Here is a 13,412-nt window from a genome sequence, read left to right as displayed (position 1 = left end):
GACTTCAGGATATCAGGATTTCACCCAGAGGGAAGAGACCAGATGGAGAGACAAATAACACATTTTCTGTCTTGATCATGGCCTAAAGGACATACATGGGGAGGAGATTTCTGAGGGCAGAAAAAGGCAGAAGGAGATCCAGTGGCCGGGAGCTTTGAAATGAGACAAATTCAGACTAGAACTAAGGTGCAAATTGTTGGCAGGGAGGGAAATTAACGGCTGGAACTGCTCACCTAGGGATGGGGTGAATTTTCCATCACTGGGAGTCTGTAAATCATGGCCGTGCATCTCTTTGTAAAAGCTCCACTCTAGCTCACACAGAAGTTATTGGGCTGGATGCAGGAATCACCAAGTAAGATTTTTTTGCCTGTGCTATCACGCAGGAGGTCAGACTGGATGGTCAGAAGGTCTCTTCTGACCTGAAGATCTATGAAGCTATGAATCTTACTTCTGTTGTGTTTTCAGGTACTGCATAGTGGATGAGAGAAGAAAACCAGGAACAACCAGTCCATCACACGTCGTCATCATAACCAAAGTCCCAAGGATACTCGGGGGGTGCAGCTACCTGGCATTCAGTGCTGGTAAGAACATGCCTTGATTTGGAAAGGCTTGAAAGAAGAGGAAAGCAAGAGGGATTGTTAACATTATTGCAACATTTGAATAATTTTAACTGTCTTAATCACTGTTTTAGGGTGGAATTTTCAGTAGCACGTAAGGGCCTGATTTCTATTATTTAGGCATTGCTGTGCTCAGCATTGCACCATCTCCGTCCCATTTTCAAAAGGGATTTAGGCACTTAGGAGCCAAAATCCCACTGACAGTCAATGGGATTTAGACCTTAGGTGCTTAAATCACGTTTGAAATTGAGACTTAGGCTCCTAAATCAGTTTGGTGTTGCAATGCTGAGCACAGCAGCACCTAAATAACTTTAAAGATCTGGGCCTAAGTGACTTAGAAATATAAGTCCCTGTTTCCATGGAACTTGTGTTCCTAAGTCACATGAGGGAGAGCTATCAAAATTCAACCAAAAACTGGAATTTCAACAAAAACAATAATTTTTCCAAGGAAAGCTGCTTCTTTTTGTTGAGAATTCCCCACCCCCGTTTTTGATCAAAATTTGAAGTTTTGATGAAAAATGTCACAAAAATGTCAACAATAAAAAAAAATTCTGTTAGCTCTAGTTGGGAACTCTTAGGGGAAAAGGCTGGTGGTGCTGGATGTTCAAGAAAGCGAGCTTTATCCCCAAATGATAAAAATCACACAGGGACAGAATGGTAGACTGTATACGAGAAAGCAGTGACTCTGCAAGGATCTAGGGGTCACAGTGGCCAAGTAGCTCAGCATGAGCTCCCAGTGCAATGCTGTGACAACAAGGGCTAATGTGATCCTTGGATGTATAAACAGGAAGAGTGAGGAGCAGTAGGGCGATGATTTTAGTCCTGTATATGGCATTGGTGAGGCAAACACTAGAATACTGCATCCAGTTCTAATATTTACATTTTAAAAAGGATGCTAAAAATTGGAGAAGGTGCAGAGAAGAGCTACAAAAATGATGTGAAGGCTGGAGAAAATGCCTTACAGTGTGAGACTTAACCACTGGAACAAACTACCAAGGGAAGTGGTGGATTCTCCATCCCTTGATGTCTTCAAATCCAGATTACATGCCTGGCTGGAAAGATACACAAGTTATTGGGCTCAATACAGGGGTAACTTGGTGCAATTTAATGGCCTGTGTTATACAGGAGGTCAGACTGATGATCGAATGGTCCCTTCTGGCCTAAAACTCTGTGACTCAATGACATTTTGTGGTTTATTCCATTTGTGCCTCTGCAGGTGAGTGGCGCGCTGTTCACTTGGATGACCTGCTGCCTCCCGAGACCTTTGCAGCCAATCTGGGACAGCTCTCCAAAATGACAGTTGCTGAGATTTTCATGATCAGCACCCAGCAGGGAACCGACTCATGTAACCGACTTCTTGCTTTAACCCCATCTCTGATGTGTTGTTTTACCTTCTGCCGTTTTTCCTCTTGCCGTTTGCCCCGATAAGGGGATGGTAACATCAGTGGAGTGAAGTTTAATCAGATAAGGAGACATCAGCGTACGTTTAAAAGCGACTGTGCAAATGGAGCTGTGGGGTTCCACGCACATTCCCTGTGAGGACTCAGTAGTGATTTAGGCTACACACCCGCACAGAGACGTAAGAGGGGGGTAGGGAATCCCGTAATGCTCCTGCCTGGGTCATCCAGTCCATGGGTCCACTTGCGCAGGAGTCAGAGGCAGTCATTGGGTTTACTATGGCGGCAATGGTGCCATCGCCCTGGGCCCACGCTTGGAAGCGGCTGTCACTGTGCCTCAGTGGGTCACAACTGAGAATACCAGACTGCTGAGAAATGGGGCAGACTCACCCCAAATCGGTGGTTATTCTTCCATGAGAGCTACCAAACCGCTCACAAAAGTAACTTCAGTCTCACCACACTGGCTAACAAGAAGTCAGAAATGCAGTCTCCTTAGGCACTCCAGCCCTTGTTGAACCTCTAGAGTTAATGATGAGTGGTTATTTAAAACCAGTTTAATCAAACAAAGGATTCTTCTGATCCAAAGGACCAGCCACATACCCAGGTCAATGTATGACTCCGATTTTACCCAGTAATCACACTGTTGCCAATCCTTAAGTATCTAATATCTGAAGGTTTTGATGCAACGGATAAGTAACATGCAATTGCTCATCATTCAAGGTCGTCCAGAGGATTCTATTGCCCCTGAAGATGCTGAAAAAGCCAATTACTCCCCAGAGGAAAATGTAAGTGTCTTATCTATCTTGCCTGCCATAAGTGAGAACTATCAAATCCAGTGTTAGCTTTTCAAATATAACAGGTTGAAATTGGGGAGGTCCCTGCCCAAGGGAGGAAAAGTTGCAGGGCATCACGCCTGGCATTTTAGAGGCGATCACCAGCCATCCTCCCTTGTTAAGTAGTGTGGGAAAGGCATTAGGAGTAAGTTTCAGGACTTCTGAGTTCCATATCTGTCTCTGTCACTGACTTCCTGTGTGACCTGGGGAAAGTCACTGAATGTCTCTGGGCCTCAGCTCCCCCCTGTGACTGGGAGGGGGAATAGGGCTGCCAGCCTCATGAGGATAAACTCATCGGTGTTTGTGAGGTGCTCAGATACTGCAGAGATGGGGTTATATGAGACAGATACAGGAACTGCAGACTTGAGATGCAGCACGTGCCTCCTGAAACTGCTACAGAGATAGCCAGGGAACAGCTCAGATGCTATTCTGCTGTTGGCCATGAAAATGAAGAGGAAGGATGGTCTATAGTATTTTGGGTACTAGCCTGGGACTCAGAAGATCTGTGTTCAATTCCTTGCTTTGCTGCTGACTTCCTGTGTGACCCAGAGTCAATCCCTTAGTCTCCATGTCTCAGTTCCCATCTGCCCAATGGGAACAATAACATTGCCCTGCCAAATATTTTTCCAGCTGCAGCTGATCAACACTGAATTCATGATCAAACAAAGTGTCCAGAAAGCTGTGATCCAGCTGGAGGATAAGAAAGACAACAGCCAGCGAGCTACAAAAAGGATACAGATTCTCTATGATGCACTTTTTCAGTCTCAGAGCAAGAATATACGTGAGTATAAACAAAAGGCCTTGTATTTGTGTGTGACTGGATATTACAAGATGTTCTAAGAACAAACTGGATGGATTAGTGGTACAATCAGCTCGGGCACTAGTATTATAGCTGTGGATTCCTAGATGAAAAAATCCCATTTAGACATCAAATGCAAATGAAAAATGAGTGTGGAGATCTTTCGTGCTGCTGTGGCTGTCAATATTTGTTAAGTTCTACACAATTATTCAAGGCAACTGTGCAATCGTCCTTAGTGATTAAATGGGATCCAACTTTAAGCAAACGAATGTGTAAATATTTCAAACTAAGTAAATGGAAGGTGCTTTTTTCATGGAGGGAAACTATAGTCTAATGACAGGTTTCAGAGTAGCAGCCATGTTAGTCTGTATTTGCAAAAAGAAAAGGAGTACTTGTGGCATCTTAGAGACTAACCAGTTTATTTGAGCATAAGCTTTCGTAATGGTATGTCTAATCTGATTTGTCTAATCTTCGTTGCCAAAACTAAAGGAAGGAGCCACATAACTTGTCAAGAATTTACTGTGAAAACTTTCAATGGAAAATTGTATTTTTAACAAAACAATTTCTGTGAAAAGTGTCTGTTTTTCTTGGAAAATATTGACTTTTCATTCACTGAATAACCAAACAGCCAAACCCAAAACCTTTCCATTTGGAAATGCCACTAAAATGTCTCATGGGAGCTGAAGTTTGGTTACCTCAAGCCCCCATTCTCTTCTGTGGGCTGGGCTCCAAGCTCAACTACATTTCCCATCATGCACTGTGGCTGCAGTAGTACCATGAAAGTGGGGACACCATGGTGCATCATGAGAGATGTTATCTGGTCCATAGAGAAGAATGGAGCTATAGGGCACGTGTGATAGAATCATAGAAGATTAGGGCTGGAAGAGATCTCAGGAAGTTATTTCGTCCAACCCCCTGCTCAAAGCAGGACCAACCCCAACTAAATCATCCCAGCCAGGGCTTTGTAAAGCCGGGCCTTAAAAACCTCTAAGGTTGGAGATTCCCCCACCTCCCTAGGTAACCCATTCCAGTGCTTCACCACCCTCCTAGTGAAATAGTGTTTCCTAATATCCAACCTAAACCTCCCCCACTGCAGCTTGAGACCATTGCTCCTTGTTCTGTCATCTGCCACCACTGAGAACAGCCTAGTTCCATCTTCTTTGGAACCCCCCTTCAGGTAGTTGAAGACTGCTTTCAAATCCCCCCTCACTCTTCTCGTCTGCAGACTAAATAAGTCCAGTTCCCTCTGCCTCTCCTCATAATTCATGTGCCTCAGCTCCCTAATCATTCTCGTTGCCCTCCGCTGGATTCTCTTAGTTTGTCCACATCTTTTCTGTAGTGGGGGGACCCCAAAACTGGTCTCAATACTCCAGATGTGGCCTCACCAGGGCTGAATAGAGGGGAATAATCACTTCCTTTGATCTGCTGGCAATGCTCCTACTAGTGCAGCCCAAAATGCCATTAGCCTTCTTGGCAACAAGAGCACACTGCTGACTCATATCCAGCTTCTCATCCACTGTAATCCCCAGGTCCTTTTCTGCAGAACTTCCGCTTAGCCAGTCAGTCCCCAGTCTGTATCAGTGCATGGGATTCTTCCGTCCTAAGTGCAGGACTCTGCACTTCCCTTGTTGAACCTCATCAGATTTCTTTTGGCCCACTCCTCCAATTTGTTTAGGTCACTCTGGACCCTATCCCTACCCTCCAGCGTATCTACCTCTCCCCCCAGTTTAGTGTCATCTGTGAACTTGCTGAAGGTGCAATCCATCCCATCATCCAGATCATTAATGAAGATGTTGAACAAAACTGGCCCCAGAACCGACCCCTGGGGCACTCCGCTTGATACCACCTGCCAACTAGACATGGAGCCATTGATCACTACCTGTTCAGCCCGATGATCTAGCCAGCTTTCTATCCACCTTATAGTCCATTCATCCAATCCATATTTTTTTAACTTGCTGGCAAGAATACCATGGGAGACCGTATCAAAAGCTTTGCTAAAGTCAAGACATATTACGTCCACCACTTTCCCCATATCTCATCATAGAAGGCAATCAGGTTGGTATGACTTACCCTTCGTGAATCCATGTTGACTGTTCCTGATCACCTTCCTCTCTTACAAGTGCTTCAAAATGGATTCCTTGAGGACCTGCTCCATGATTTTTCCGGGGACTGCGGTAAGGGTGACTGGCCAGAGTTTCCCGGATCCTCCTTCTTCCCTTTTTTAAAGATGGGCACTACGTTAGCCTTTTTCCAGTCGTCTGGGACCTCCATGAGTTTTCAAAGATAATGGCCAATGGCTCTGCAATCACATCCGCCAACTCCTTTAGCACCCTTGGATGCAGCACATCCGGCTCCATGGACTTGTGCTCGTCCAGCTTTTCTAAATAGTCCTGAACCACTTCCTTCTCCACAGAGGGCTGGTCACCTCCTCCCCGTGCTGTGCTGCTCAGTGCAGTAGTCTGGGAGCTGACCTTGTTTGTGAAGACAGAGGCAAAAAAAGCATTGAGTACATTAGCTTTTTCCACATCCTCTATCACTATGTTGCGTCCGCCATTCAGTAAGGGGCCTACACTTTCCTTGACCTTCTTCTTGTTGCTAACATACCTGTAGAAACCCTTCTTGTTACTCTTAACATCCCTTGCTAGCTGCAACTCCAAGTGTGATTTGGCCTTCCTGATTTCACTCCTGCATGCCTGAGCAATATTTTTATACTCCTCCCTGGTCATTTGTCCAGTCTTCCACTTCTTGTAAGCTTCTTTTTTGTGTTTAAGAGTTCATCAGGGTCTGTCTGTCCTGCCTATCCGAAATGCCCTGGGATGTATCCTGCCATGCCATCTGGCTGCTCTACATTTTTGCCAGTATCACAGCCTTTGGCTTGGTGCTTGTTCAGGGCCATATAAGCCAGCTGAGCCTGGCCGGTCAGACAAGGGGCTCACCGTAGTGCCCAGACTCCCTTGTCCCATCCAGTGCTGGTAGCCAGAAGCTCAAACATCAACAAAACCATATTAGGGTCATCTCACAGGCTATCTTATATAGGCCCACTCCCAGGCCCACTGCACGATTTCCAGTTCTCTCATTGGAACTCACCCGCCTCCAGAGGAGCTGTTGCTGTACCCGAGACCACTTTTTAATAAACTGCTGTAAAATCTTCCGCTGCTCTGTCTGCCAGCCAAGAAGTGCCTGCCAGCGGGGTCTTCTGCTTCTCTGTCTGCTGCTCAACTATATTTCCTCCCTTGCATCTGGATCCTCCTGCCCAAGCACCGGTCACTCCTCGAGTCTCCTTTTCTCAAGTCAAGAGGGATAAAACCCTGGACAAGCCCCCATGTGTCGCAGAGTGCTTCTTCAGCTACCCGGTGTGCCACGCTGCCTAGCCTGTTTCCGTGATCCCTCAGTCATTAGCACACCCAACTTGTTTCCCTTTCACTGTATGTACCTTTACTCTTCAGTTCTCCAGAAAACAGTACATGACACAGGGACACTGTAGGAGGAGACTTCTCCAGGCCTCTCTCCTCTGCACAGCGCACCCTCTTCCTGTTCCTCCCCTTTATATCCTCCCCATTACTGGTGATTTTCATCAGTCCAGCAGTTACCACCCAGGTGTTTGTAATCGCCCAGCCGAAAGTGTTCAATTGCTCCAAGCTGAGCCTTCAGCCTTTTCTGTGCTGCAGTGATGTCAGTGATCAGGGTGCTGCAGCCAGCTCTCGGTCACAGGCACACAAACAATAACTCCCATGAGGCACCAGGGTGGCATTTCAGAATCAACATTTTTCATTTTAGATTTTTTTTATTTATTTTTTTTGCTAAAAAGTCAAAATCTTCCATGGAGGGAAAAGAAATTCTAACCAGCTGTGCTTTTAAATACCAGTGGACTGCTTCAGTTTCTAGCCCGGCCGGGGGTGGATTCTGCTCTTGGTTACATTAGTACAACATGGAAGTAGCTGCACTGAATTCAACAGTGTAACTACAGATCTACACCAGAGTAACTGAAAAAAGTGAGGGTATGTCTACACTTAAAACTCTGCAACAGCACAGTTACCCCGCTGTAGAGCTTTAGTGACACTATCTGCACAGATGGGCGTCTACCATCAGTGCAGGTAATCCATCTCACTGAAAGGCAGTAGCTAGGGCAATGCAAAATTTTGTCCATTGACCTAATGCTGTCTACACTGGGGATTAGGTAGGTATATCTACATCTGTGAGGGGTGTGGATTTTTCACCTGCTTGAGAGACGTAGCTATGCCAATGTAAACCCCTAGTGTAGACCAGACCTGAGAGCTACATGGAACCCTCAGGTCTTACAGCTCACTTTTTTCCATGAACCCTTTATCTCAGAGTTTCTTGATTTCAGTTGGAAGGTCAGCTTGCTTAGGCCAAAGGAACTGTTTCAAAGAAGACAAATAGGAAATGCTTTTAGATGCACTGCTTGGAGAATGTTTTTCTCCCCTCCCCCATGGAAATTTTCAATTTTTTTTCCAGAAACCAAACACCTGAAAACCCAAAAAATTTTGGCCCAAAACTGCTGAAATCCAAAACATTTTTGGCTCTCGGCTGAAATTTTTCAGGTTTGGGGTTTTCTGACAAAAAAATCAAAAATTTGAGGAAAGCAGAGACTTTCTACCCTACTTTTCATTTAGTCGAAAATAATTTTCCATTAAGAAAATGTTGACCAGCCCTATTGTGGGATAAGTGATTTCTTTTTTCTTTTATGGCTAGTTGCCTGTCATTTTATGGAAGTGTTGAAAAGGAGAATTTGTAACCTTTTACAAGAACGAGAGGAGGTGAGCCATAAGCCTAAAGAGTGGATTTTCCGCAAAGCTCTGTCTAGTGAGTTCATACTTGAAGGAACCTCATTCAGGTAACGTATGTTCTTGTATAGTTGCATGATGTTGGCCATTTGAATTTCAAATAGCTCAAATTTTTGGAATACAAACATATCACTTCTTGTTGGTATCACGTCACTTAAAGCATTCCTGTACGGGGCTTGGGTACAACAGTGATGAGGTGGTATAAGTACTTATATAGAAGACTAGCATATGTTTTAAAAATCAGAATTAATCAGGGTATTGGCAACAAAATCTTAGGTCATTGGACAGTTAAAGGGTCTTGTTTGTAACAAGAACAAAGAACAAGAACAAAATTGATCAGCTGTATGAAATGTGCTGAACCCTACAGATAACTTGAAAGTTTTGGAAATTCATATTTATGGTATTCAATCACTGCAGACAGCTGACTCCCAATCTGCTTGAGAGACATCACCCAGCCAATGCTATATTTGCTCCCTGTTTTGTCCTGTGTGGATGACTATGCCTTATTTTGATTGTTGGATATTTACATAGTTGTATCTTAGGGCTCAGCCCTGCAAAGCAACCCTCATGTTACAGACACACAGAATGAGCTGGTTGAAGGGGGGGAATTGAAAGAATTATTTTATAAGACATGTTTTTCCTTGTTTTTAAAGGCATGTTGTCTGGATTCATTTGGAAGACATTGTAGCAAACATGTTTGCTCAAATTCTAGCAGTAATTGATGCAAACAACAACTTGGATCATATCTCTCAAGAGATTCCTTTCTCTGACCTCTGGCTCCAGATGTTCAAAGATGAATCATTTCTGAAGATTAAGTATACCAGCAAGTAAGAAACCACTAGGAAAGCTCAGACTCTCAGGATTAGATCTGAGTGGGATACACTGTTCCCATACTGCAAGAGTTTTTGAGGTTTCAACATTTTTTCCTCATCCTGAATTGGAATAAAAAGTTGAAATCTTGAAAATTTTCACAAACTGAAAGTCTGAAAATAATCTTGGCTCCATCGTAAAATTGAATTTAGATTTTGACCTTTTTAAAAAAGGATTTTACATTTTTTTAGTATAAATTAACTACAATTACTAAGTGGAAAGTCATTTCAAATTATAAACCAAAACTGTTGTTTTTTCCCCCCAAAAAATATCAAAACAGGATGTTTTAATGGTTTTGAAACTTTTTTCCAAAAATTGCTCAAATCAAGAGGCTTGGTGAAATCAACCCTTTTCCTGCAAACTGTTTCGGTTTCAATGAGTCATGATTTTCAGATGAAATAATGTTTAATCAGAAAATTCCTGACCAATCTCTATTCAGGACTGAGAAAACCAACCTCTCTCCAGATCTGCAAAGGTACAGTGCCATAGCAATGAGAGCAGTGAGAGAGTCTGGGATGGTGGAGAGTGCGTTCATTAGACGAGTAGATGCATAGTGAAGTGGGAAGGCAACAGACGTATAGAAGTTTAAGCCATGGAACTCACTGTATTGGAAATGTATGGAACTCGCTGGATCAGAAGGCAGAAATTTAGTCAGACAACTGTGGGAACAGAATTACAGGCAAAGTCATTTGTGCCAGCTTTTATGTGCATCATTATTATAGTTGTTGTTATTGTTCTTCTTATTTATTTATAGATCCATAAATTATAAGATAAGAAGGAAGTGTTAGAATCATAGAGCCATAGAGTTAGAAGGGATCACAAGAGAGAGAACACTTAACCCCTTCCTAGCCAGGTCTGATTGACGAATAGGCTGGCTGGCCCCAGGCCTATGGCCCCTGAAAGGGCAGACCACCCTTTTACAAAGGGGACAATTGGTGAAATTGAAAGGCAGCAAATTCAAAACCAGTCAAAGGAAATGTTTTTTTCACACAACACGTAATTATCCTCTGGAATCTACTGCCACACGAAGTCATTGAGGCTGAGAACTTAGCAAGATTATATGGATATTATGTGTGTGTGTGTATATATATATATATATAATCTGTTTGTTTGTTTTAAACACTCAAGGGCCCCTGATGCTAAGATATCTGTGTTATCAATGAGCGAAGACCCCAGCAGGTCCACACAGTGCTGCTTTCCTTTCAGCTGGGTTCTGAAAGCTCGCCTGGATGAGATATGGGAGACAGTCCGTCGGGTCAAAGGTAACTTCACACTTTCTGCATCTATTAAAATTAATTGCAGTGGAAGAAAATACGGGACCCAGTTCTCCTCTTGCTTTTGCCAGGGTAAATCCAGATCAGGTTTATAGAAGAGCTACATGGGGAGATGTCTCATAATAGAGAGCTCTGTGATCTAGCAGAGAGAAGCAGAATGAGATCCACTGGGTAGGAGCTGAGTGGAGACAAATTCACAGAGGAAATAAGTAGTACATTTATAACAGGGAGGGAAATTAACAGGGAGGAGTCATTGGCCCAGTTCACCTAGGTATGGGGTGGAATCCGCATCACTTGGAGTCTTGGTAATGCTTAACTGAATTTGGTTCAAAAATTTTAGTCAAAACAGTTTGGCGTCAGAAAATGCCATTTTGAGAAAACTGAAACTTTTCATCATATTTTGTTGATTTAGATGAAATTTTGTTAGAAAACAAATTGGGAAGAAATGTTCAGAAAATGTCAAGACATCGTGTTTCAACATTTTCACAATAAAAGTTTCATTTTTTTGTTTCTAAAGGACATTTTTTGAAGTTTATTTTATACATGTAAAATTAAATAAAAAATGGTCAAATCAAAATAAACCATTGCAAATTTATCAAAATTAATAATTTTGATTGACCCAAACAAAAAAAATCATAAGTTAATTTTGTGAAAATTTTCAGAATTTGTCTTTTTGTCATGATTTGTGACAAAAAAAATGCACAATGTCAAAATTTTTCATGGAACAAAAATCAAGTTTTCCGACCAGCTCTACTTTTAATTCAGCCAAATGCAAGGATCAAAGAATGTAGGTCACTCTTACCAGATGGCGGACGGTATCCTGGAAATCAGTGACTTGGGAAAGAAATCTGTAGATAGATCTGGGGATCTAGGTACTCTCAGCCTGGGTCTCACACTTGCAGATCAGTAGGGTCTGTGCTTAATCTTCTGCTTAGAGGAGTCTTGTTGGTGGGGGCAGGAAGAGTTCCTCATTGAAGATTGCCCTGTAGGACTGTCTGAGCCTTCTTGTCCTTTGTAAACCCAGTCCTTCATTCCTTGAAAAGGTAGTCAATTGCTCCTCTCCCCATCCAGCTAGAATAACCTAGAATCTCCCTACCCAACTAGAATGACCTAGAACTCTGCATCATAATTCTAACAAGTAGCCATTTATAATAGAGGAAAACAAGATTCCCATTGCCCCACCATGCTTATACTCTTGCCCCCCTTTCACTTGTATATTAATAATTAACAAACAATATTTATAGTGATCTGCTATACTTGAATAAGCCCCCCTCCTTTGTTCATTCTGTGACATCCTAGGTTATCCAAAGGACCCTACTGTGGACTCTGCTGAGATGTTTCAAAGCTCTGTCTTGAACATGCCAGTGCCAGAGGGCAATAATCCAGAAATGGTTCAGCATTATGCCAGTGATTTTGTGAGGATGGCTTTTCCAGGGCAAGATGTTCAGGTTTATGAGGTAAACGGGTTTCTGCAGAAAAGCACTTTTAAACATTATCAGTCTGGATGGTTGGGGTGAGATTACCAATGGTATAGTAGACATATTAGACTTAATGCAGAAAAAATAAAAACCTTACCGCCAGATCCCCAACTGGTGTAAATCGGCCCTGTCTCCATTGGAGTCAATGCGGGCAAATCCCCAGCTGGTGTCAATCAGCCACAACAACATTGGACTCAATGGGCCAGATCCCCAGCTAATGCAGAAATTGTCTGATTTCCGTTAAAACATTTCAGTTTTTTGTCGATTTTTTTTTCATATCAAAAAGGTCTTGCCTGAGTTTTTTTGGAAAAACGTTTTTGGTTTTGATTTTTAACAGTCAAAATTTTCTGCCAAAAATAAAACCAGTTCCTGTCCAACTGTTCTGTATTTTGATAAACGCACTTTACAGAAACCCTGTATTTGCTCTTAAATTACTGCTAAGCGCTCTCAACTTTAACTGCATTTTAACGTTTTTTTGACTTGGGTTAGAATTAGTGATGATGAAAATTTCATACATCTTTCATTAAACATGGCAGCAACAGAGAACTTAATTCTATGGGTCAATCTCTATTCTTGTGGTTGATGATGAGTAGAAATAATACTTTTTATTTTATCAACAGATTTTGTCTAATGTTCTCGTAACTGGTGCGAAACGGCTCTGCACCTCTTTGGCACATGGTGATGTGGAGTTTTCCCTGATTTGGCTGCACATTGAATATTTCTACCTACAAGAGAATTATCAGCTGTTCGTCAATTTAGTAAAGAATGAGGAGACTCTAGCCAATGAGCTGCAGAAAGTTTATAAAGAAGACACAACTAAAATGGTGAGCGAGGTTACCTGAACAGTGTTTCATTGTTGCTCTTTTCAACCTGTAATTGTAAATGGGAATCATCACTGAGAGGGTGTGTTTCTACTGGATCCCACAGGGACTGGTTTTTGGCCCTATGCTATTTAAAATTTTTATTGATGGTCTGGAAGAAAACATAAAATCATCACTGATAAAGTTTTCAGTGAACACAAAGATTGCGGGAATGGTAAATAATGAAGGGAACAGTCACTGATATAGAGCAATCTAGATAGCTTGGTAAGCTCAGTAGAAGAAAACAATATGCATTTTAATATGGCTAAATGTATATGTATGGGAACAAAGATTTTTGGCTACACTTATGGGATGGGGGACTGTCACGGGAGGCAACGACTCTGAAAAAGACTGGGGGTCATGGTGGTTAATCAGTTGATCAAGAGCTCCCATTGAGACACTGTGGCCAAAAGGGCTAATGCGATCCTGGGATGCATAAATAGGGGAAACTCCAGTAGGAGTGGGGAGGTTTCATTACC

General features: G+C 42.6%; 1 protein-coding gene across 4 annotated transcripts in view; it reads left to right on the top strand.

Annotated features, from left to right (window-relative positions):
- Positions 1 to 13,412, top strand: part of LOC114021482 (E3 ubiquitin-protein ligase rnf213-alpha) — a 168,566-nt gene that overhangs the window by 103,013 nt on the left and 52,141 nt on the right. For all 4 annotated transcript variants that reach the window (XM_043549414.1, XM_043549413.1, XM_037899152.2 and 1 more), the window contains exons 39-47: positions 466 to 581; positions 1,834 to 1,962; positions 2,735 to 2,799; positions 3,478 to 3,628; positions 8,360 to 8,501; positions 9,105 to 9,278; positions 10,450 to 10,583; positions 11,895 to 12,052; positions 12,694 to 12,897. In XM_043549414.1, coding sequence (XP_043405349.1) covers positions 466 to 581; positions 1,834 to 1,962; positions 2,735 to 2,799; positions 3,478 to 3,628; positions 8,360 to 8,501; positions 9,105 to 9,278; positions 10,450 to 10,583; positions 11,895 to 12,052; positions 12,694 to 12,897 — 1,273 coding nt within the window. The remainder of the gene's footprint in view (positions 1 to 465; positions 582 to 1,833; positions 1,963 to 2,734; positions 2,800 to 3,477; positions 3,629 to 8,359; positions 8,502 to 9,104; positions 9,279 to 10,449; positions 10,584 to 11,894; positions 12,053 to 12,693; positions 12,898 to 13,412) is intronic.

This window comes from Chelonia mydas, chromosome 6 (genome assembly GCF_015237465.2).
Source record: "Chelonia mydas isolate rCheMyd1 chromosome 6, rCheMyd1.pri.v2, whole genome shotgun sequence".
Lineage (NCBI taxonomy): Eukaryota > Metazoa > Chordata > Testudines > Cheloniidae > Chelonia > Chelonia mydas.
Note: the sequence above shows the minus strand (reverse complement) of the source record. Positions and strands in the feature narration are given on the sequence as shown.